This window comes from Lycorma delicatula, chromosome 4 (assembly GCF_047948215.1).
Source record: "Lycorma delicatula isolate Av1 chromosome 4, ASM4794821v1, whole genome shotgun sequence".
Classification (NCBI taxonomy): domain Eukaryota; kingdom Metazoa; phylum Arthropoda; class Insecta; order Hemiptera; family Fulgoridae; genus Lycorma; species Lycorma delicatula.
The window spans coordinates 169,523,209-169,548,389 of NC_134458.1; the positions used below are offsets into that span (position 1 = coordinate 169,523,209).

The 25,181-nt window shown below is 29.1% G+C and overlaps 1 protein-coding gene across 3 annotated transcripts in view; it reads left to right on the forward strand.

Moving 5' to 3' along the window:
- Positions 1-25,181, forward strand: part of LOC142324064 (uncharacterized) — a 282,969-nt gene that overhangs the window by 251,918 nt on the left and 5,870 nt on the right. Inside the window, exons 4-6 of one of the 3 annotated variants that reach the window (XM_075364678.1) lie at positions 8,601-8,699; positions 18,374-18,472; positions 20,875-21,072. In XM_075364678.1, coding sequence (XP_075220793.1) covers positions 8,601-8,699; positions 18,374-18,472; positions 20,875-21,072 — 396 coding nt within the window. The remainder of the gene's footprint in view (positions 1-8,600; positions 8,700-18,373; positions 18,473-20,874; positions 21,073-25,181) is intronic. The other 2 variants (XM_075364679.1, XM_075364680.1) reach the window with 2 other exon arrangements.

Consider the following 25,181-nt stretch of genomic DNA (forward strand, 5'->3'; position numbering starts at 1 on the left):
ACAATGGTTGAAATAACTGTTGTTTAAGAAATATACAGTATCTATATATCTGTGCATGCATTTGTATTTATAAAAAAGTCGCAAATTATTAAATAAGTAAGTAAAATTAATGTTTTATAAGAAAATTATTTACAAATGGCATGTAAATTATACATATATAATATATTATATATTAAACATATATATGTTTAAAGCACATTATTTAACTTTTGGGTATTTGAAAAGTAATAATTTCAATATTTAAATAAAAGCATGATTTTTTAAATATTGAAATGCTAATAAATACTTCACAGCAAAAAGAAATGTCTGGATAATGTCAAAAATAAAATATAATTATAATTTTATTAAACATTGATTGGCATAATTGCCGATCAGCTTTTATGACAAATTTTCTGTAAGTACAGATTCTTAATTCATATCCACTTAAAACTAGACATATTTTTAAGTGGATAACTCACCTTAATGAAATATTTTAAATGTTTGTAAAATAAAACAAAAAACCAAAAGTGTAAATTAGTTAAAAAGCTAGAAAAATAAATCATAAATACTTTTATTACTTAATAATAAATAAATACTCTGGTTATATATAGTTATGTAACTGTATATATATATATATATATATATATATATATATATATATATATATATATATATATATATATATATATATATATATATATATATATATATATATATATCTGTGTGGTGTGTGTGTGTGTGTGTGTGTGTGTGTGTGTGTGTGTGTGTGTGTGTGTGTGTGATCTACATTTAGATCATATTTTAAAAAATTATATGTTATGCAGATAATATTAGGAAGGAAAATACTATTCCATGGCTATTGATGATTTGTAGCATCATTTGACTTAATCAAGGAATACTATCAGAAAACTTTAAAATAGAACATTATTATGATATAAATAATTAATAAATAAAAATTATTATATTCAGTATAAATAGAAAAAAAAAAATAATGATCTGAAATAATAGTTATGTAATCGCATGAACGTATTTATTGTTTTCATCCATTACAGCCAATGATGAAAAATCATTGAAATTATTGTTTTGATTCAGTTTAATGTTTCAAAGATTCTAATTTTAAACATTCTGAAAACAATAATAAATAAAATCAAGAATAAAATAATGATTTTTAAGACATTAATTGAGAAATATTTCGTACCAGGGGTGTACTGGTACATTTTCCAGTACCAGAATGTTTGATTTTGTATTACAGAAGACTGCAAAAATGTGGTCCAAAGCAACGAGAGAAAATTGCTGCAAAACAAGGCCAAAATTGGCTACGTGACAAAGTTATGAAAAATGCATGTTCATTTGAATGTTTACATTTACAAGAAATAAAACTTATCTTTTTCATGTCAAATATTTAACTTTTTTTTTTTAATTACATTTTTAAGGGCTTATTTTGTCACTATTTGCCCACAGATACACAAAAAGCAAGGAGTATTTTTGTGCAGTCTGATCTTTATAAATTAGGTTATATTTTTTTATCGGCTCATAATTTGTTAATAACATATCAGTAAAAATAAAAGTTAAGTGGGGTTAGGAATCAAATCAAGCAATTTTAATATCCACTGAAACATTTAATACGTAAATATTTGGACAACTTAACATTTAATACTTGAAACATTAGAGTACAAAATGTTTTATTCATTGAAATAGTCTGAATTTTATATACTTGCATGTTCATACAGTTATAAAAACTTAGTCACCTCCAAAGCGGTTGGTTTTGCTAATTTTGTTTGCACAATGTCTGATGTTTTTGAAATCATGTTTTTATATATTGGCTCTTTGTCTCAGACTCTCAAGTTTAGGTCTGCTAAACATAAACAAACAGTTCACTGACTCTCAGCACTTGGTCAGTATTGTAGGATGTATGTAGGCAAAAGCAGCGTCCTTCGTCACACACCATTTAAGGAAGTGATAATATCTTTCATGATAACAATGAATACTATAGCTCATCTTTATGTCTGAAAATTCATTCTGATTATCTGTAATAATACTATGATTTAACATATTTAACATTATATATGTATATATAAGCAAAACTTTAACGCCCAGCTTTGAAGTCTTCTGTGAATACCTTGAAAATGGTGAGGAAATCAACCAGTGTGGAAGGTGATTTTCTGAAAGCCTATAAAATTTGCTGCAAAATGCTCTGATTAGTTCCAAAGTTCCTAACAAAGTTGAAAATTGGTACACAATTGTTTTGTTCTTTACCTGTTGGGATTGTGTCACCTTTTCTTCGTCTGATTCTCACCTTTTTTTTTCACCTCATTGTCGGTCTTAGTCGTTCAGAGTAAGTGACACCTTTGCATCTTATGCCTTCTTCCCCATACCTACATCATTCTATTACATATCTACTGTTTTATTATGTAACATTAACCCACCAAAACTATGCAACAGAACAAGACTCATTATAAACAATCTGTTGCCCAACCTAAGAGAAACCACGATCATCATAGGAAATGCCACAGGAGAAGAAATATTTGTCCCTCGCATTCTGTTGATTCCAGTTGTTACTGGTATCAACAGAAACATGCCTTATGAGTTCAAACGATTGCAGTTTCCCATTCATCTTGCATTCACAATGAGTATCAAAAAGGCAAGGGGAAATCACTTTGTGTTGCAGGCATTAACTTGGAAAGTCCACGTTTTTCACACAGCCAATTACATGTAGCTTGCTCAATAGTTGAGACGACAAATAATTTATTTGTCTGTGCTCTGGATGGACAAACAAAAATCATAGTGTACCATTAAGCTTTACAGTAAAAGCTTTGAGATAAATGAAATTGTTGTCGGTATGCCATCTACTAACCCCTCCTCCTCTTATACACACACAAGAAATAAAAAAAATTTAAATGAAGCTCCTTACTGTACTCTAGGCAAAACCCTGACAACGCTGGCTAACCCACCTAGTAATAAATATTTAATAATGATGATGAAATAGTTTTTGATTAAAATACTTTAAAATTATTTTTTTTTTTCATTTATCATGTTGCAAACGAAACAGTTTGATCAAACCAGTAAATTTACATCAAACAAAACGCCCAAAAATTTCAACGATGGGAACAGGAATGATACAGATCGTTATTCAAGGATGTACAATGAGAATATCATTCAGACAAGATTATTTATGGTACATCTACCTGAGAAGCATACCATAATGGTTTTATTATTATTTTTAAGATTTAGATAGTTGTAGTCCATCCAGTTAATGATTTTTTGAAATGCTAACACGGTTATTAAATTTTGGTGATCCATGGCAACTGGTTAATTACAAGTAAATGTAGCTTTAGTCATCAGAATTTTACTTTTCGCACCCTATAATTTTCATAATGCTGCTTCCACAGACATTACAGGGATTATAAAATCATCAGGCAGTATGAGATGCAGTTTTAATGTTACCTAAAGTTGAAGAAACATTTGTTTCTAGTCACATACTTCAGTTAAATTTTCAATATTTTATTCTTTGGTATTATTTCATAAAATATATTTAGATTATGATAGTACCACATGATTGCATTCAGTTTCTGCACTTCTCATATCTGTTCTCACAATACCACTCTAATAATGAAATCAATGTAATTTTTTTCCACATTACAACAGTTATATTGTTATATCTGACCTTGTATTTATCAATTCAGTACTTTTCTCAGAAATTAATCATATTAGGTTCGATTGTAATAATCATAATTTCATTACTGAGTACTGGCAGTGCTTATATATTGCATTGTTACTTTACACTTTTCTTTTATTATGTAATTTGAAACTTTATGCTATCTGTCTTGATCTTCTTTACGGCTGTGACACATGTAAAGCGTCTGTGGTGCAAGAGGCATCTACAGAGTTGATGTTTGAGAGTGAGTAATGATGTTCACTGCACAGCCAATCTCTGTGGTGAAGAAAGCGAGTCTCTTGTAGAGCTGAACATCTACAATTTGGGGGCTTGAAATGCCAATGTGCAACAGTACGTACAGTTCAGCAAAAATGGCAATGACAAAATACTTCATGTTACAGTTTCCTTAGTAAACCTGACAGTTTAAGTTGGTTATTATTTTGAAAAGTGGCTTACTTCTGAAGGAAAGTCTCTCTTGATTTTACTACTTCACGTCCGGTCACCTGCAATTGGTTTGCTTACACCTCTTTACAGACATACATAATAACACAAATTTTATCACTGAAAATCATGGAGGCTAGAAGTATTTGCACTCAAGTAATCTACAAAGTGTACATTTTCACTCATTTTTCCATTAAATATCAGTTTTTTATTTTTTTCTATAAAACAAATTTAGAGAATTAAAAGGATAACAGTACAAAAGAATATATAAAACTGATGTAAAAACATGTAAATATTATACCTTGTTAGCCAAATATGTAAAAATACTGGTTTTATTATATAATGTACTTATCACTTGAATAGAATGAATTATCAAGAATTAAAACATGACTTTAATGATCTTTAAAGCCTTTATTTTATTACCTTAGCACCAACATATAAGGTATTTTGAAATAAGTTAAAATTATATTTTCACATTAATATTGCCCATTAAAAGGTGTGCAAGATATTATTTCTAAAGTCTTATTCTAGTTAAAGTTATTTCTAGTTACAGTCAGCTTTCTATGTATCTTGTATGTTGGCTATAGAAGTTGTCTAATTTACTATTGTTACCTTGTATGTAACATGTTATGTATGAGGTATTTCATTTTTAGATCACTTTAGATCAACTGTTCTAAAGTTTGTGATTTGTAGCATATATCTCATAATTTTTATTATGTCATTTTATACACAATATCTTTCTCATATAATATGAGTACAGTTCATGTATGCATATAAAAGCATCTATAAAGGTAAAATAATAATAAAAAAAAAAAAAATGTAGGAACACTACTTTTTTTCAGTAATTAAAGATTCTCTGTAAATTAGTGCATGAGGCATATCACACATAAAACAACATATTTTCAACAGACTTCTATTAAAAGTTGATCTTTCCTAAGACCTAAAGCATCAAAGTTACATAAAGCCATATACAATTAATATTTGATTTAGTAATTGCAAAAACGTAGGCAATTTCTTTTGGGCTAATCGTCTTAGCAGTCTTAAAGAAAAGTTACATTCCCAGGTAATTAATATTATACTATATTAGTTGTCAAAGTTTAGAAAGTGTAATCAGATAGATACAAGGTACTTCTATCCAGGATGTCTGAAATAGTGTTGGTGCTGTTACTGGTAAAATGAAGATGGTGTAATGCAACAGGATGTTATAAATAACAAAAAGCCAGTCTCTAGTAAGGGAATCCATCTCACCCTGCATGTCAATTGACCTTTCGAAACTTTGACTGTCGCTGCATTGACATATAGATTTTCTATAAATTCAAAACATATGTCTATGTCTAACAATAAAATGAATATGATTTAATATTGTTCATTGTTTGAATTGTATCTTAGCATCTCGCATTTTGTGTAAAAAAAATTAGTTTACTTGCAGGAAGGTGTGTAAGTGAGATGTGGGTGGTGGAACACATCTCAAAAATTAAATAAATCAAAACAAAAAAAAATAAACCTCACTGCAGAGAGTTCCTATGATATTCTGAATTAAAATTCTGAAAAAATAAATTAAATCATTCTATTATTTCTCATTTTATATTTTAGTTAGCAGAATAAATATTTTTTTTGTAAATATATAAGGAATCTATATACAGAAAAGATTTTCACTTTTTAAATAAGCATAAATTTTCATTCTGCAAAGAAAAAAAATAAGTACAATTACTCTAATTCATATTTAATAATATTACAGTCTTAAGTAACAATTGCACGAATTAACTACTTTTTATTATTTTTTTAACAATCAAAATTTAAAAGATTTTTAAATTGCTAAAAAATATACTCAAATTCTTCTTGATCCTGAAACATGAAATTACAGTAAGAAATAGCATATATCAAATCACTACAAATACAATTATAAAAGCACCGCAGCTAATTTATTGATAAAACCTACTTGAGTTAAGAGCTTAATGCATTTGATTATATTTAAATTTTCACATCCAATTTTTTTTGTTATCTTTTGTAGTTTCACTCATTCATACTTATTGCCTACTGCTGCATAATAATATTTTGTGATACATTACCCATTCTTTCATGGATTTTAAAAATGTATCATTTCAAAAAATGTAACTTATTCTACAGGTCTACTTCCTAGTGGAACTCTTACCTCGGAGTACAGAACATCAAATAAATCTTTATTTTTAAATCACAATCAACTTTTTAAATGGCAACTCAAACTAAATTTATTAAATATTGTGTTTTCGTAATTCATATAGTAATGCATTGTCATTTTTATACTAGTTTTCAGTAATGGCTGTTTTTGTTCTCATTATGAGGTCAGTTGGTGTTACTGTTAGCAGTTTTTTTGAATAAGGTAGACCTGTCTTTAAAATGTGGTTGAGAAGTTAATTATCAGTTCATTTTGTATGTCTATAAACTTTATAATGTTTAAGTCTGTTAATATTTAGTCCATTTTTATGTTTACATATATCAATGTTATTTTTCAGACTGGTGTTTTTTTTTTTTAATTCCATCTATAAGATGGTTGGCAAACATTAACTCTTTCTTAAATGCTTTTTCACAATCTCTCCATAAGAATATAAAATTAATATTTGCCAACTAATTAATAGATCTAGAATAAAAAATCTACCAAATTTAACAACAGCCTTGGTATTCTGCTCATACACAAAAAACATAAGCATACTCCTACTCAAACATTATGAAATATATAAATACACAATACTATAGTAAATGAACAGATTTAGTTCAAATCGAACACTCTGATCACTTCTAAATACATATCTTCTTGACCAAAGAATTTTTTAAATGACCATATGATTTTAAAGATAAAAGATGCTGTAAAAGTTCATATAAAATGAAATTCTTTAATACATTTCATAATCATTAAGATTTATATATTATTCTGGAGAATATTTAATGGTTGTCAAGATTCTACTTATTTTAATTATAGTGAAATTTGATAGTTAAAATTCCTGTAATTTGAAATTTAAATTAAAATATTATTTTATTTATTTTTTTTTTAATAATAAAACCACATTAAATGGAACGTTCTGAATCAAATTTAACATGTTTTATTATTTTGAATCATTTATTATTTTTTTTAAGGAAACTAATTTTCAATGATAGTTCTTTGTATTAATTATTCTTTACATTAGATGAAACACTGTAAAATTAAAATATAATGGAATTCAAAATGCAAAGTTTCTTCACTGCTGGACACCAAAACAGTAGTATAGATAAATAAAAACCCTGTATTGTATTCTACATTACATGGAGGGCCTAAAAGATAGCCAAGATTCTTAGCATTTTTAATAGAAGTTATTTATGAACTATCTACATACTGTAATACTGTTAAAACAGAACGTTGTAAAGAAAAAAAATGTTCTGTCAAAATAACAATTTGTTTGAAAGTAGCTACCATATTTAAAATCTGGAAAATACAACAGATATGACTATTTTGAGTTATACTTAATAATTACTCATTTATATTATTTCTTAACAGTTTTACAACATTGAGATTGGATTACCATAGAAAGAGGTGGAGGAAGTGACAAAATTTAAGCATAATTTTCTATAATTCCTACAGATTTTCTGCAGCTAAATTTTAATTAACAAGTTTAATGAATTGAAAATTATTAGTTTATGGTTCATTAAACTTTTTAATCTGATTTAAGATACAATTTTTTCTATCAAATGTTCCATAAGATAATAACACTTATGAAGATAGACACTTTCTTTCATAATGCTTTTCTTAGTTACTGTATATAAATCTGTATCCCTATGACATAAACATTATTATTAGCAAGATAAGCAAAGAAAACTTTGTTGAGGAGATAGAGTGTAAGGAAAACGAACAAATGAAATTAATAAAAGAAATGAAAAAGTGTCATCTTTTTCATCTCTTAATCAAAAAGTCCAGTGACTACAGATATTCAAAATTGTAGATTCTAAGAGATTTACAATCATATTTTGAGACAGTAGAATACTGAATACAAATTCTTGACTACTTTGGATAATTACAAGAAAATGAGCAGGAAATATAGCAGCATCATCATAATCATCAGAAGCAAACATAAATAATATAGTTCTCGTCTTCAAGTCAGTTCAGCAAAGTAATGTAAATTTTAACAAAACAACTTATTACAAAGCTTAAAAGACATTTTTGGAAACAGGAATATTAATCCTGTATTACTTTAATTTCAGTACTACAACAGTTGTTAAAACATTCAAGTATTTCTTCACTGACCTTCATTACCTCATAACTGAACGATTCTTTTAAAACATTAGTCACTGTCACAAATTAAAAAAAAAACTGCATCACAGGTAGACATTTACCTATTCAAATTTTTGTAATATTGTTTTGGATTCTGATTCAATAAGCTTTCACTATATTAATTTCGTAAAAGCTGCTTTATCACCAAGTAAAAGAACGTTATACAATTATATCTAATTATGTTTTTATATAAGCATAACGATTGTTGTTTAATTATTCAAATTAAAATATAAAAATTTTTGTCAGACAGGAACAACGGCTTTATTTTTTGCAGCACAAGCAGGATTTATGCATATTGCTGAGATATTACTTGAAAATGGCGCAGTGGCTGATACTCCAAGTATTGTAAGTAATACATAATATATGAAGTATATTATCTGATACTTTATTATTAAAAATTAATATTGAAAAAATGGTTAAAAAATATGCAAAATAGTTATTATACACTCAAAACACCTATGATTACTGTAGAACAAAATCTATACAAAGAAAGAAAGATATTTATTTTGTATTTTGGATGAATTTTGAACACCTCATTTACTCAGCAAGCAAATAAATAACCTTGTTACTGCCTTATTCAGTCAATGAACTGATTTTGTATTTTAGATGAATTTTGAACGCCTCATTTACTCAGCAAGCAAATAACCTTGTTACTGCCTTATTCAGTCAATGAACTGATCAAAAGGCAGCTGTTCAGTACACCCAATCAAAACAAGGATGAACTAGCTCTATAAATCTTCAGTACTTATTGGATCCGACATCATCATTATTGATAAATAGTTTAATATGAAACTACCTTCATGCAATAATTAAAGAGAAAACCACCTGATGACAACAATATTAGATTTTTTTAAGAAACATTTTAGTCCATGTAGAATTGTGTAGTGTGTGGAAGTATCCAACTAAACTATAAACCATTTATCCAGACCCTTACTGATAACCCATCGAGTTGGTCTAGTGGTGAACTCGTCATCGCAAATCTGCTGATTTAAAATTCGAGAGTTCTAAGGTTCAAATCCTAGTAAAGGATTTGAATACTTTTATACGGATTTGAATACTAGATTGTGGATACCAGTGTTGTTTGGTGATTTGATTTCAATTAACCACACATCTCAGGAATGGTTGACCTGAGACTGTACAACACTACAGTTCATTTACATTCATACATGTCATCCTCATTAATCCTCTGAAGTAATACCTTACGGTGGTTCTGGAGGCTAAACAGAGAAAAAGAGAGAGAGACCCTTACTAATGAATGAAGATTCAGTAAAAGTCATGATCTAACACTCAATGAAAGAAATTTTCATCCATTGTTATATTTATTACAAAGATAGTAATTTCTACTATTATTTAAGTAATTGATTCATGTAATTAGATGTAAGTAATAAAAATACTATAATCAGATACACAGATACAAAACAAAAATTTAAATGTATTTTCATCAGCCTGAAGGTTGTTTGGGCCTATCCAATGCTAAACTCAGCTATGTCTTCCCAACAGCAGACATGTTTAAAACCAAGAGTAATGGAATTTTTCCAAAAAACATATAGTACTAATTGCTTGATTCTTGCATTTGCCTGACATTTTTTTTGAATAATAATAGTATATATTTTTATATAATAATAATAGAAATTTCACTGTTGTCAGTCCCACACAAAGTTTTGTCCAAAATATTATTAACATATAACCGACAATAGAAAACAAAGAATATAAGATCTGGAAGAAGTTGTGCAGAAAAAATTTTTAATCTAAAACAAATTTTACAAACCAAAAAATTAAAAACCCAAAATTACTTAAAATTCTTATAGATTTTAAGAACACCCATGACTCCATCTACAGGGAATCTCAACTTGAAATCCTTGATGAATTTAAAATTGATCCCAAGACAATAAACATTATAAAAGAATCATTAACAAACACAAGATCAAAAGTGAAAGTTTTAGGGGAAATTTCAAAACCATTCAAAATTAAAACTGGAATAAGGCAAGAAGATGGACTGTCTCCAATCCTCTTTAATTGTGCTCTTTAAAATGTTATAAGAGAATGGGAGAAAGAACTTAAAATGTGTTATGTACAAGAAAACATGAAAATGGGCACTAAAAGTAAGTTCATAAACATAAATATTCTGGCCTTCACAGATGATATTGCAATTTTTGCAAAAGATATAAACAAGGCTAAAATGGAAATTCAAAAACTAAGTGAATGTGCAAGCAAAATTGGTCTTCGGATTTCTTAGAAAAAAGTAACTGGTTTTCCAATGACAAAGAGAACAGAACTCAAACCCTTAAAATTTCTGGACAACAAAGAAATAAGTAGAGTTCAAAAATTTAAATATTTGGGAGAAATCATTACACTAAATATAAATGGAAAGAATTGGATGAAGAATAGAGTACAGAAACTGCCTATCATCTCACAAAGAACATTTACAATAAAAGTCCCTATCATATAACTCCAAATTGAAGTACTACAAAACTGAAGTGTTTCCTACCAGAAACACTGTATGGGGCAGAATGTCTGGCGTTTTTTCAGAACAAGAAATTCCAAAAGTAGAAAAAAGAATTTTAAGAAACATTTATGGACCAAAATATAAAGATGGAATTTATTGAAGTGAAAAAGAAATTTACAAATATACAGGAAAAATAGGGGACTTAATCCAGAAAAGAAGATTACAGTTTTACAGACATTCATGCAGAATGAACAACCAAACATTGACAAAACAAATATTTAATTTCTACATAAATAGAACCACAAAGACCAACTGGTTTAAAGAAATTAAAGAAACAGATCTAAAAACATTAAACATTTCTAAGAATCTGTGTAAAGACAGAGATCAATTTAGAAAAGTGATTCAAGAATCTAAATTTCCAGAGAGGGAGAAAAAAGGGTATAAAACTGAATATATGGACAAAAGAAAGGTGACAACAACAGAGCAAAAAAATGAAAACCCTTGGGGAAAAGAAAAAGAAGTCGAAACTATGCAAACATGATCCATAGTGTCAGAACGAAATGTAAAAAAAAAAAAATAAAAAATAGTATGTATCTTATTAATGTTTACTTATAAGAAGGAATGCTGAAATATAATGTATATTGAAATGAAATGGAAGAGCAAAATGTTGCACAAACCAACAGGTGCTGCTATGTTGTAGTTTTATTCCCTTACTACTAATATTTCAAAATGTTTTGGCCAGTGCCCTCTCACTTTCTGTCAATCACCATTTTTATAGAGTTAAGTATGCTTGATATGTCAACAAGCCTAAAACAACACACAGTAATTGAATTTTTAACAGCAGAAAATGTGAACGCTAGCGGACATTTCATTACCTAAAAGAGTTTATGGTGATAAGAAATAGCAGAGAGTGGAATACCAACACCATATTCAAAAAAATTCAAAATGCAACCCTCTGAAAAAAGATTCTTGTGAGAGTATTCTGGATTCCAAACACATGCACATGACCTGAAAGCTAGGTCAAATGAAAATTCAGTACAAAACATAAAGATGTTATCACCTTGGATGTGTAAGTTCAACAATCTACAGAGTTGATAATTTGGAAACACAGTAGTTGGTCAGTCACACACATCATGTACAACCACCAAGGCTCTCATGAAGTTGAAATTTAAACCTATTCCACTCCCTCCATACTCATCAGATTTGGCATCCTGTAATTTTTACTCCTTTCCAGAATTACAGAGGAATATTAACAAACAATATTTCATCACAGATGATGAATTGAAGGACACAGTGAGGCCATGAAAAATTGCCAGCATTCTTCATTGAAGGAATGAGAAAACTGGTTCACCGTTGCAATAAATATGTAGCTGCAAATAGTGACTACATGGAAGAATAAATGTACGTTTTTGTAAATAAAATGTCCTTTTATGCGAAATTTGTTTTATCTCTTTTCATTATGAGCGAATGTCCATTATATTTCAGCCATCCCTTATAAATTAATATATCTTCTTTTTTTTCTTGTTTAACCTCCTTCACCTGAAAGGTTCTAGGTTCAAATCCCAGTCAATTTCACACCTTTTTTCTCATGCTACAAAATTCAATTACATAAAAAAAAAAAAAAAATAGTAGTAGAGTGATGGTAATTGGTTATAGGCTTGCTAGAAAAAAATGAATAAATATTATTTATAAAAATTACACACACTGGTAATATGATGACATATTATTAATGCTTTTTCATCTTCAAAAGAATTTATCTCTTGTGTCTGTTAAAATTTGCCATTAAATTTTTAGAATCGCTTTAAAAAACATTTTATAAACTTAATTTTCAAACATTTATGAGTATTTCCTGAACTTAAAAAATTTTTTTTTTAATAAATTCATCTAAAAGATTTGATAACATAATAAAATATTTAAGTTATTAAATTATACTAAAATCAAATAAATTATAATGGACATCAAGTTATAGAAATTAACTAAACAACTAGAAGAATAAACTTTAAAAAATAACTTTCATTATATTTTCTTCTTTGAAAGTATATCCATTAGAGAAGCGGAAAGACAGTCAATCATTGTTAGTGACAGCAAGGAAGGATGTTTATGTTAAAGATAATCTTGGCACTAACACCATTAAACATACACCTGTGTATTCACTAAAACAACTTCAAATAGAATAATTATTTTACTGCAGTGATTCATTCTTAAACTCATGTAATGCTTACTTAATTATTTTTATGCAACATATTTTTTATAACAAAATTAATTATAGTTGTTAACAACTGTATTTTAGTTAATATTCATTTTTATATTTACTAATGCACCGAAACAATCTTTACAGATTACTCCAATTTTTTAATGCTTTTCTAAAAACTAAGAGCTACTCTAACGATCTGCTATGTCTTGTCTACGACAGTTAAAATATTAATTAAAATTTTTGACTTTCATTACAGTAAACTGAACGAAATTTTTGTTTTAGAAAGTTTACTTCAGCACCAGTTTTTAGTTGGGTTCATATCCTCAGTGACTGGTGGTGCTATTTTCCCAATGCTGTCAGAAGAATTTACTGTTAACAGTTTTATTAAATTAGGCAATTAATCCAGCAGGCCTCCGTGGCATCTCGAGTAGTAGCATCTCAGCCTTTCACCCAGAGGTCCCAGGTTCAAATCCTGGTCAGGCGTGGCATTTTCACACATTTTACAAATCATTCATCTCATCCTCTGAAGCAATACTTAACTGTGGACCCAGAGGTTTAAAAAAAAAAGAAGATATTTAATACAAAAAAAAATGACTAATGTTTGCGAATGCAGGGACATGGAGACCAGGTTACATATGCCACAGGCAGAATTAAAGAGAGAGAGAGAGAGAGAATAAGAATGAGGTTTGGGTAAACCTAAATCACAACCTGAAAGTTCTTATATTCATGTTTCTTAGCAGTGACAATAAATCTTTTATTCTGATCAATACATAATAATAATAATAATACATTACAGTGAGCACATTAGGAATGAGTAGATACACTATTCCACAGATAAAAATAGGAACTCAACACTTTCCTAAATGGCTCAAGGGAAACCATGGTAAAATTGTTATTAGAGCAACATTACATGATGTACAAGTAATTATAAAATTATAAAAATATAGTTGCGTTTAAAATCCATATTAATAACACTGATAAACATAATTTTTGTTTCCTAACATGCAATACATGATTTTAATCTGTTTTTTGATGCTGAAAACGAATATGAACTCAGAATCTTCCTATCACCCACCATTTTTGAAAAATGTTTTAATTTTAATTAAAGGATTTTTCCATTTATCAACATATAGTTAGGATTTTAAGCTCCTATATTGTATTTTGTTAGCTCATTTTTTATTGTTAAACTTTGTTAACTTAATTTGTAAGCTATAAGTAAACAATACTAGACAAAGAATTAAATGATATCACAATCACATATTATGACATCATATCTAATATTAAAGAGTGAGCCTTCATGGACAAGATTAATCATGTCTGTGCAGTTCAGAACATGTAGCTGAAAATGTAGCTGTGTTGTTTGTAGTAAGCACTAGATTTAGGAATGAATTAATTTTATTCAGTCTTATTGCTGTCTTAAGTTTGTTAACAGTGCAGTGTCATAATGCCTCAAAATTGTGTAAATGATAAGGATGCCTTTTATTATGTATGTGGTGAGTTTACTGTAAAATCAAATAGAAAAAACATCACATCTTTAATTAAAAAACCATATCATTTGTACTTTCAACATAAAATTGGTGATCAGGATAAGACATGGGGCTCCTCATACATTATGCACCGTATATTTAAGAGGATGGCTGAAAGGTACATCGAAGGTTTTGCCATTTGGTATACCTATGGTTTGGCGTGAACCAAAGGATCATGTAACCAATTGTTACTTTTGTTTAACAAGTGTGTCTGGAATTTGTAAAAAATCTAAACATACTGTAAAATATCCTTCATTGGAATCTGCAATCAGGCCTGTACCTCACAGTGAAACTATTCCAGTTCCTGAGTCACCTGTGAATGTATGTTTCGAAAGCACCAATGAAGAACAAGGCAGTACTGAAGAAGACAACAATGATTTTGATTTTGAATTATCTTCCAATAAGCCACATCTTATATCACCAGGTGAATTAAATGACTTGGTTAGGGATTTAAATTTATCAAAAAATCAAGCTGAAGTGATAGGATCAAGACAGCAAGGTTGGAATTTACTTTAAAAAAATACAAATATTTTGGGCTTTTGAAGCCGACAAAAAGAACATTCTCAGTACATTATTGATGAAAATAATTTGGTTTATTGCACAAATATTGATGACCTTATGTTGCACTTAGGACAAGTTAATAAACCTGAGGACTGGCGCCTTTTCATAGATTCGTCCAAATATGGTTTAAAAGTGGTTCTGCTTTGCTACAGTAACAAATATCCTTCAATACCAATTGCGTGTGGTATTAATTTGAAAGAGACATACGATGTGATGAAACGTATTTTTGAAAAATAAATTATAAAAAACATAGCTGTAACAAATGTGGTGATTTGAAAGTTATAGCTATTTTGTTAGGCATGAAGTTAGGCTATACTAAGTACATGTGTTTTCTTTGCAAATGGGACAGCTGAGCTAAGGATAAACATGTTATCAAAGAGTGGAAGAAACGAGACAACTTAACTCCAAATGGGAAAAATATTCTTCATGAGCCCTTAACTGAACCCAAAAAAATATTTTTACCCCCCTCCCATATAAAGCTAGGGCTAATGAAAAATTTTGTAAAAGCAATGAAGAAGGATAGTCCCAGATTTTTGTACATCAGTCGGAAATTTCTGAATGTAAGTGAAGGAAAAATTAAAGAAGGAATATTTGTTGGTCTTCAAATAAGAGAGTTGATCAAAGATCAATTTAAGTCAATGTAGAAAATGCAGCTTGGGCTTCATTTAAAGATGTTTGCAAAAATTTTCTCGGCAAACAAAAATCTGATAATTACCACAATATTGTTAATCAACTTCTTACTTCATATAGAGCTATGGAATGTAATATGTCTTTCAAAATACATTTCCTCTACTCATATTTTGATTTTTTCCTGGACAATCTCAGAGATGTAAGTGAGAAACATGGTGAACATTTCCATCGAGACTTCGGTGATGGAAAGCCCCTATAAAGGGAAATGAAATACTAACATGCTAGCATGCTAACTGTTGGACATTTATTTGGGATGTGCCTGAGCCTACTTGTAAAAGAAAAGCATCAGCAAAATCATTCAAACACAGGTATGGCCATGCAAAATTATAAATTTTAACTATATTTTCCCTTAATTTTTTTTTTAAGCATAACTTATTTAAAACTAAGGGTGATAGAAAAATTGTATTTACAGATCTGTAATGTACGCAAAAAAGCAGTTCAAGAAATGGTATCGCACTTAGAGAAACATAAATTTTTTTTTTGTCTGTCAGTGTAATGAAAAATATAAATTGAGAAAATAATGTTAATTTAAGTACATGAAGATGAAAAATATAAAAAAATAATTACATAATAATTCACAATTCAGAAGATGTTAATGAAAATTATTTGAACACATATTTATGTACCAGCACAATTCAGGGTTTGTATATTCTTTAATTAGAGTTATGTAAAAATGCATTGATACAGTAATACTCCTAATGTTTCTGTGAAATAGATCTTTTACTTTTATTTTATTTAAACCAAGATGAAAATTTGTTAAATGGTTCAGTAATTTATTAAACATGGCAACAAACATAATAAGGTTTTTTCTTGTAAGCTGAAGTCTTATTTTGAGTTACATGAAAACAGTTCTGTTGTCTAGTCTGATAGTTGGACATTTTTATTTTTAAGAATAGCTGAAATAACTGAAATTTTTAAGAACAGTCTATCTTTTTACCAATGATTGCATATTCATAAATGTAATCACATGCATAAGGTAACACTTTTAATTTTCTATCTATTGACCTATATGATTCATATTTATGGGCACCAAACAATGATCTGACATTTTTTTATCTAGAAAACTTGTTCTAACTTTTTGAGGGACCCTCAGAAGATAATATATTTCAGACTGGAATATGCATAAGCATAACAGATATCTAATAATGGTGACAAATTTAGTATTTTATTCAGGTGCTTCAAAGCAAAACAATACAGTTTGAGTTTGTGCAAAATCAATTTGATCACCCTGAGAGAAGTTTTCATCTGATAAAATAATCAGAAATTTTATTATCATAAATGGGAATTCTACCCATACAATCAGCAATGTTACCTCTACCTGAGAAGCAGAAGCAATAGTTTTATCCAAGTCCTTTTAAATAATTATCTTTAGATATAGATACAGTTGTCATCTGTGAGGAGAATAAAAATGAATGTTTTAAGTGAGGTAGATCATTAAAAAATATTAAGAAAAATAAGGATCTAAAAGGTATCTTTGCTTAAAATGGTATCTAGTTTGAATAATGTTGAACACAGACAATTGGGACAGAATGTATAAAATAAACTGTACTGAGGTTTATTTAATTAAAAATTTGACTATGTTTGCAAAAGCAGAGATAGAAAGAGCAGTTTATATACTGATATAAGCAGGTTGAGAGGTAGAGGGGAGAGAGAGAGAAGTCAAAACCCAATGAATCTTATATTCATGTTTTTCTAGCTCTGCTAGTTGACAACAACATTGGTATCATAATACCAACAAATTACTCAACAACCAGCAAAAACAAGCACCCTTCCCCCTGTACTAACTCAGCATAAATTTTGCATCACATTGTTAGAATAGATAATATGTATATATTTTTAAAAATGCAGCTTAATAAAAACTACTGTATTGTATGATGTAAGTTAGTAAAAACATGTGTTTTACACATCATTAATTTTCATAATAAATTACCCTCAAAAATAATACAAGAATTTTTTCTTTCATTTCTCCTTTCAATGAACTTACGCTAATATAATTAAAAGTAATATGTACTCTTAATATCATCACCTTAGGGAGAAATGAACAATTTTTCAAAATTATTGGAGGAGCAGATCAGTTTTATACAATAAGCATATTAGTCAATTGTTGAAGGCTCTGACTGGAGAATGGTATCCTCTGATAAACCCAGAAGCAAAGTACTGTAACCTCATCTATCCACTAGTCAATTAAACCCAAAGAAATTCTCATTATACCTAATTAGGGATCAAGGTAAAGAAAGTGGGAGTACTTTCTAGTGCTGCTAAGGTTTTCTGTAGCAGCTGTTGGAAAGAAACTGATCAGTTAACACCAGTCTTTATGCTTAAGAGCATATATAAATTAGTTTATTTTTGAAAAAGTTATCTACATTAAGAAAAATTTATAGAATGGATGTACTTTCTGAAGTCATCACTACCTATGAAGGACAACTGATATAACTTTCAAGATCATCTAGTAAATCTAATTATTGCCAGAAAGAAACAAAACTTATTACACTGTATAAGGAGAATAAGATGAAGAAAATATAATTAAGTCCCTCAGAAAGTAATTAATTTTTGACATATTTCTATTCTTTACTCATCTTAATTTTATTTATCAATGTTTTAGGATGGTGGTACTCCATTATTTGTGGCATGCCAATACGGACATCTTAAAATGATACATTTGTTACTTCACCATGGTGCCAAAATCAATGCTTCTATGAAAGTAAGTAATAATACAGTGTTTAACTTAAGAGGCCCCATCACTCAGTTTTATACTAAATGTATATTTTATTTTAAAATGCATGTATTGGTGTGAGATGGGTAAAGTAATTTGGAAGATGTTGGCATGACTGGAGCTGGAGTGGAGAGGACTGTTTATTGCATGCACATATGAGTATTGCCACTCTGGGTCCATCATTGGCTTTTGAACTGGGGTACATAATCGTGTGTTTTTGTTTGTTAAAATGTGGTTCACTGTTGAAGAACATGTATTCGTTATGTTAACTTATTTAGAGATAAAATCTCATGTTGTGTGTCAGTGAAAGTTCAAGGAAATATTTAAAAAGGAAGCACCAGTGTGAAATATTATTCAGAAGTTAGTAAAAAAATTTTGTGAAACAGGTTTGGTGTTAGACCAGAAACGTGCCTGATACAGGTCAGTTTTAACGACACTGGTTGTACAGGACATTAAAATGGCAATTACAAGATCTTCTCATAAATTTTTGTGGAGACTAAGCAGGAAAAGAGCATTTCACTAGGTTCATCCCATACTGCAGTGAGGAGAATGCTGAAATGCTATTCGTATTGAACGCGGGTTTTCCATGAGCTTCTTAATGCTGATTATGCTAAAAAGGTTCACTACTGTCAATGGTTAAAGAACTTCATTAGAAGCAACACTGGCATTTTAAATCAAGTGTTTTTTTCACAAATGAAGCTTGGTTTCATCTTGGTAGGTATATATTAACATGCTGCTGAAAACCTGCACATTTTCTTTGAATCTCTGCTACACCTACAAAAAATAGGCATGTGCTGTGTGGTTTCAAGATGACAGTAATAGGACCCTTGTTTTTTTAAAAAACTGTGGATGCTGCCATCTACCAAGAAATTATCCGACCATTCATAGCCTTCCTGCAAAAAAATGAGCATGACTGCTGTTTGCAACAGGTCTGTGCCACTTGCCATACAGTTCACTCTACTCTGTAGATGCAGCAGGATTTTTTCGGTGGAAGAGTCATTTCTGAAGGATTGTGGCCACCAAGATCACCTGATCTGAGTAGTCCAGACTTCTTTCTGTAGGGTTACTTAAAATAAATTGTTTATAGAAGCAATCCACACCTCCAAGAATTGAAGACAAACATTTGCCATCCAGGAAATACACAGAGTACAGCTAACAAGAATAGTCAGGAACACGGTTAAACATGTTGACAAGTGCGTAGAAGTGGAAAGACATCATTTTCAACACCTTCTGTAAATTATTATACAAGTGTTTGCCAATAAAGTATTTGTAGACTAAACTAAGTAACGGTGCCTCTTTTAGGTTGAACACCCTATAGAATTGAATAGTTTCAAATTAAAACTGATGTAACAACAAAATATATATTTTGAATGAATAAGCCAACTAACAAGTTGGTATAGTGATCAGTACTGGGTCTTCTTTTAATTCTATTCCTACATTTGATTCCTGACTAGATCCTTTTAATTTCTGTTCTACCTTATAATTAACAGAACTACTGCACTGTGATACTTCAGTTATCTGTTATTAATAGAAAAAAAATATAAATTATAAAAATGGAGTAAATCTGTACATTACAGTAATACATCATGAGGGGATTTACAGAAAAATAGTTCTTCAATGAGGGCATGTGAAAGCTGGCATTGCAATACAATAAATAAGAGTACAAATCTATAGTAAGTATGAATTTGAATAAATATGAAAAATGAGTGGAAACTAAAAATAATATAATAGAAAAACAATAAAAGTTGCCAAAACTCAGTGAATTAAGTAACATTTTCCCTGCGTAAAACAAAATTTTACTCTGTTACTAAAAATATGTTTATTATAACTCAAATTTACATCTCACAAAAATTGTAGGACTTTGACTTAATAAGACAAAATTTGCTATGAGAATGTCTATGTACTCAAAATTCATAACCACCACCTGGTTTTGTGGTTGGCGGCAGGTCCCTTATGCCACCACTGTCTCTATCCATTCCTGTTTCAGATCTTCTCCTTTGTTCTTTGTAGTTTCCAGTCTTCATCTCATAAGTAATAATAATATATTGTTATTTAATAATAATATATTATCATTATCTAATTTAATTATTATCACATAATTCATAAATGCATTATTTTATTATTTTTACAAACATTATTTTTACAGTAAAAAAAAAATGCTTAACTATTTAATCAACTTTTTCTTTTACAAACTATCATTTTTTCAGCCTTTGTTCAATAGAATTTGGTAACTCAAAATTAATTCTCCATTACCTTTATAACTGGACATTTTTTACCTCAAAATTTATTTAAAGAGAAAAATGGAATCTTTTTCTTCAGTTTTTTTTTAGCAGCAATTAAAAGTTAACTTTGTAATAGCCCTTGTATTAATATCTTTTGATTGTTAACAGGACGGTGCAAGTCCACTATTCATTGCCAGTCAGAATGGACACTTGGAAGTTGCACAAACATTACTCTCTAATGGAGCAAAAGTTGATCAACGTCGTCTTGATGGAGCAACACCTCTTTGGATAGCATCACAAATGAATCATGCTTGCATTGTTAGATTTCTTCTTAAATATGGGGCACAAGTTGATTCACTCAGAAGAGTAAGTATTTTTATGATAAAAAAAAGTTACATACTATTATTTTCATAATATACATTCAAAAGAAATAAGAAAACAAAGGGAGCCTATTTAACTGGTACCAATTTACTGCATTCTAAACGAATTAGTATTGTAATGTAAATAAGTATTTTATCACAAATACAACTGTGTAAGTAGAAGGTATGCAGCAGCCTTATATGCCCAATACACATTTCAAAACAATGTTATTATATCAAATATGGATTAAAATTGAACTTTTATAGATTAAAAAGACTCCAATTATTACAGCAATTCGTTATTATTGTTTAGTGAACACATTTAACATTAAAAGTTTAATTAACTAAGAAATTTGAATTATAAAATGTTTATGACTAACATAACAAAACTGCAAAATCAAATTTACACAAATTACTAATAAATGATGGATGTAACGTGCCATTGTTCACATATATGTAATTATTAATACTTTTACTTTCCCAGTTAAATCTTTTTTGCCGCTATGTAGCAACTACAAGAGGTTCATCTCTAAAGTAAAGACAGTTTCATTGTAAAAAGATTTATTCTGAAAACTTTATAAATACTTTTTTATTTCTTTTAAATCACATACCTTATACTACTTCTCTAATAATCGTCACATGAATTAAAACAATTATCGTAGCGATACACCAACTTCAACGTACCCTTGTCATATTCTTTTGCCACCAGTCCATTTAGCCACTGATTAACAGCACTTTTAAGTTCATTGTCACCCACGAATTGCTTACCACTCAAAAATTCTTTCAATTTCCCAAACAAATGGTAATAAGAAGGAGCTAAGTCCGGACTATATGGTGGTGATCAGTTAAAATTTCCCATCCAAATGTTCTCAGTAAATCACGTGTAGGACCCACAACATGTGGACGTGCAGCAGGACGACGTCGTCGGTCAGCCGCATACGTCACAGATTTTGAATGGCGCGGTCGGCGGCAACATCGATTTTCCTATTCATTTTATAACGTAATAATCAACACGTGATCAAAGATACTACAACGCGATAACTTATAGACAACAATGAAGTGTGTACATTACTAGCATGGCCATGAACGACACAGGTTCGCCAACCTTAAGGAGAGAAATTTTCCAGCGGTCTTTACTTTAGAGATATCCCTGGTATATCTAAATCTATATCTATATTTATACCTAAAATTAAATATATTATATTTATATATCTATATTTATACAAGGGTATAAATTGATCCAAAATTCTGATGTCAAGTTTTTTGTGAATGTCGATGTTTCACAACATTCCTGGTAAGTATATTAGCCAAACTTAAGGGATTGATTCAGGACATCAACAACAAAAAAAACAATTCAAAGTCAACAACAAAGATCATATGGACAAAAGTCCTATCTCGCTTCATTTTTTCTGTCTGCTATCCCAAATTGGCCAATAGCTATGCAGGTTGTCAGCCAAACTTAAGGAACTGAATCAAAATTTAATGAACTGAATATGTACCCAAAAACATCTTTACAAAAAAAAGAGAAGTTTGAAAATTCCAAAATGATGGCGATTAGTATTTTTAATCATTAATAGTTCTATAAATGTTCATTTTATCAAATAATTTTTTTTAGATAAATTGTTCAAGTCTTTTATTGTGAACAAAATGACTCCTAATTTATTCAAATTGACTGATAAACAGCTGCAACATCACTGTAAGTTGTAAGTGAAAGTTCCACTTCACTTGGAATGCAAAACCACAAGGTGGAATGCAAAAATTATGCATGAAAATAGACACAAAATTGTCTGACTGCATAATTTATAGTTTCTGCAACCCCACAGACAAGCAGGTAGGGTGGTACCTGATTTCACATTTATTAGTTTCTTCTAATACCATTAAATATATTTTATATTAATTTGTGAGATTTTTAAAACTGTTTCCTTATAAGAGAAATATGTAACGGGTAATTAATTTTTTCATGAAGTAACATTGCTACACTTGGTACCAGCTAGTGAAATAATCATCAAAATCTCTAGAAACATTGTATAAAATGGATTTCTAACATTTTATCTAAAATCTATTTCTATTTCATCATTTATTTGTTTGACTTAAGTAAAAATAATAGTCATCAATACTTAAAAACTTATGGTATAATTTAAATAAAGGTCTATCAAGGCTGAATCCAGGAAAGTTATGCAACCCTTTGCCAGATTTTTTTTTTTATTCTATAAATTCTAAACATGATTCAGTATATAAATTTTAAGACTGCCTGACTATTAAATGAACAAAAATGATTAACCAAAATTATTTAATTAAATTTTAAGTAACCGTTCTACAAACACAACTAAGTATAGATTGCATTACTTCACAATATTAAGTACTAAAATGAAAGGTAAAATGATGTAAAGTGGTATGGATGGGCCTTGCCAAAACAGAAAAAGTAAATCTGTTTACATAAAAAATTATAGACTAGAATAGATATATGGCAGATGTTAAGGCTTTGGAGTGAAACACCAAGTACATACTGATTATAGCAGAGATGGATTTTAAAGCGTGTTGCTATAACAATCGCATTAAAAAAGATTTCTGACAACTTCTTCAAGACATATTTGTCTCATCCATTTAAGGTGGGAGTATACAGTATTATTTATTTATATACATTTACATAAATTACTGGTATTAACCAGTAATATTATTACTGGTTTTAACCAGCAGGTATATTAAACATATAATCAATTAAACATATTTTAGAAAATTAATATAATTTACAGTTACATGGATTATACAAATTACAGCTCGTGACATAAAAATAAATAAAATTTTAAAAACCACAATACACTAATGCGATACACAATACAGTAATTTACTTCTTTGAAGGGTGGACTTTCATGTACATTTAGGTGTTAGTTTTCTTGTTCTCTAAAAAACAAGTATAGTTTTGCAACTCCTACATTCTTTACTTGCAGGTAGTAATGCGTTACATTGATCAAAGGTACTTAAAATTGTTTTGCTTCATTTCTACTTAAATTTCAAAACTGCTATTTTTTTTATATCTTTAAAATTTATTTGATTATATCGTTAACAGGTTTTCTTCAAAAGTTTATAAAGGTTTATATAGTTTGAAAAAGTGTGGATTCTGCTGCTTATGTTTCTCAAGTGATAATATCCTGCCTGGTTTGTCACGTTTAAAAAGTTGGCAATGTAACCTTCATGGCCATGTCAGTCAAGTTATGCAATTCATTGTTGAAAAAAACTTTATGGTGTAATTCAATCATTTTAAGCTATATTTATATCTTTATGATAATATAATTCCTTTTTATTGAAAATCAATAACCAAAATTATTAATTTTTTCCTCATTTTTATGTAAAAATATTTATTTCTAATTTTATAAAACATAGTTAAATAAATAAATACAAAAACTAATTACTTGTATACTTGTGGAGGATTTAATTTAAGTTGAATAGTGGGACAATTGAGATCTTGACTGATTTGTTGTTCTTTTCCAAATATATACAATAACTAAAAGTACAGTAAATGAATATAGAATATAGATTTGTTGATATGACTATCAGTTATGCTCTATGTTTGGCATCTACTGTTATCAACTCTTGCTGAAATTCATCTAAGAATTTCCCAGATTTGTCATTTCTTCAAGATTATTTATTTTTTCTTTGTCCATGTGCAATTCAAGTTTTACAATAGTATGAGCTGCTACATTTATATTTATTTCGAGTAATAGAATAATATTCCGCTTTTTAAGTTTATAATAGTGTCCTCCATTTGACATTATTTGAATTTCTGTTAATTGAGTTTGGCATTGTTCCTGGAGTGAAATAATTCCAGATCCAAATAATTTTAATACTTGAGTTTTGCTATTTTTGCATTTAATATCTAGACCTTTTGAGTTGTTGCTGAGAAAAGCCATCTGTTATTATTTATCTCTTCTATAAAATGATTATTTATGTTCATATTTTTTTTTTAAATATGTTAGGTGTGTATTGAAAAAAATTACTGGTCTGTAACTGAAAAAATTTTTTTTTCATTTTGGGGACTCCCATACTCAAGGGAAGCAATCAGGTAAAATTAATTTTTAAGAAAATAATTACTAACTGGTGATAACAAATTTAAAAAGC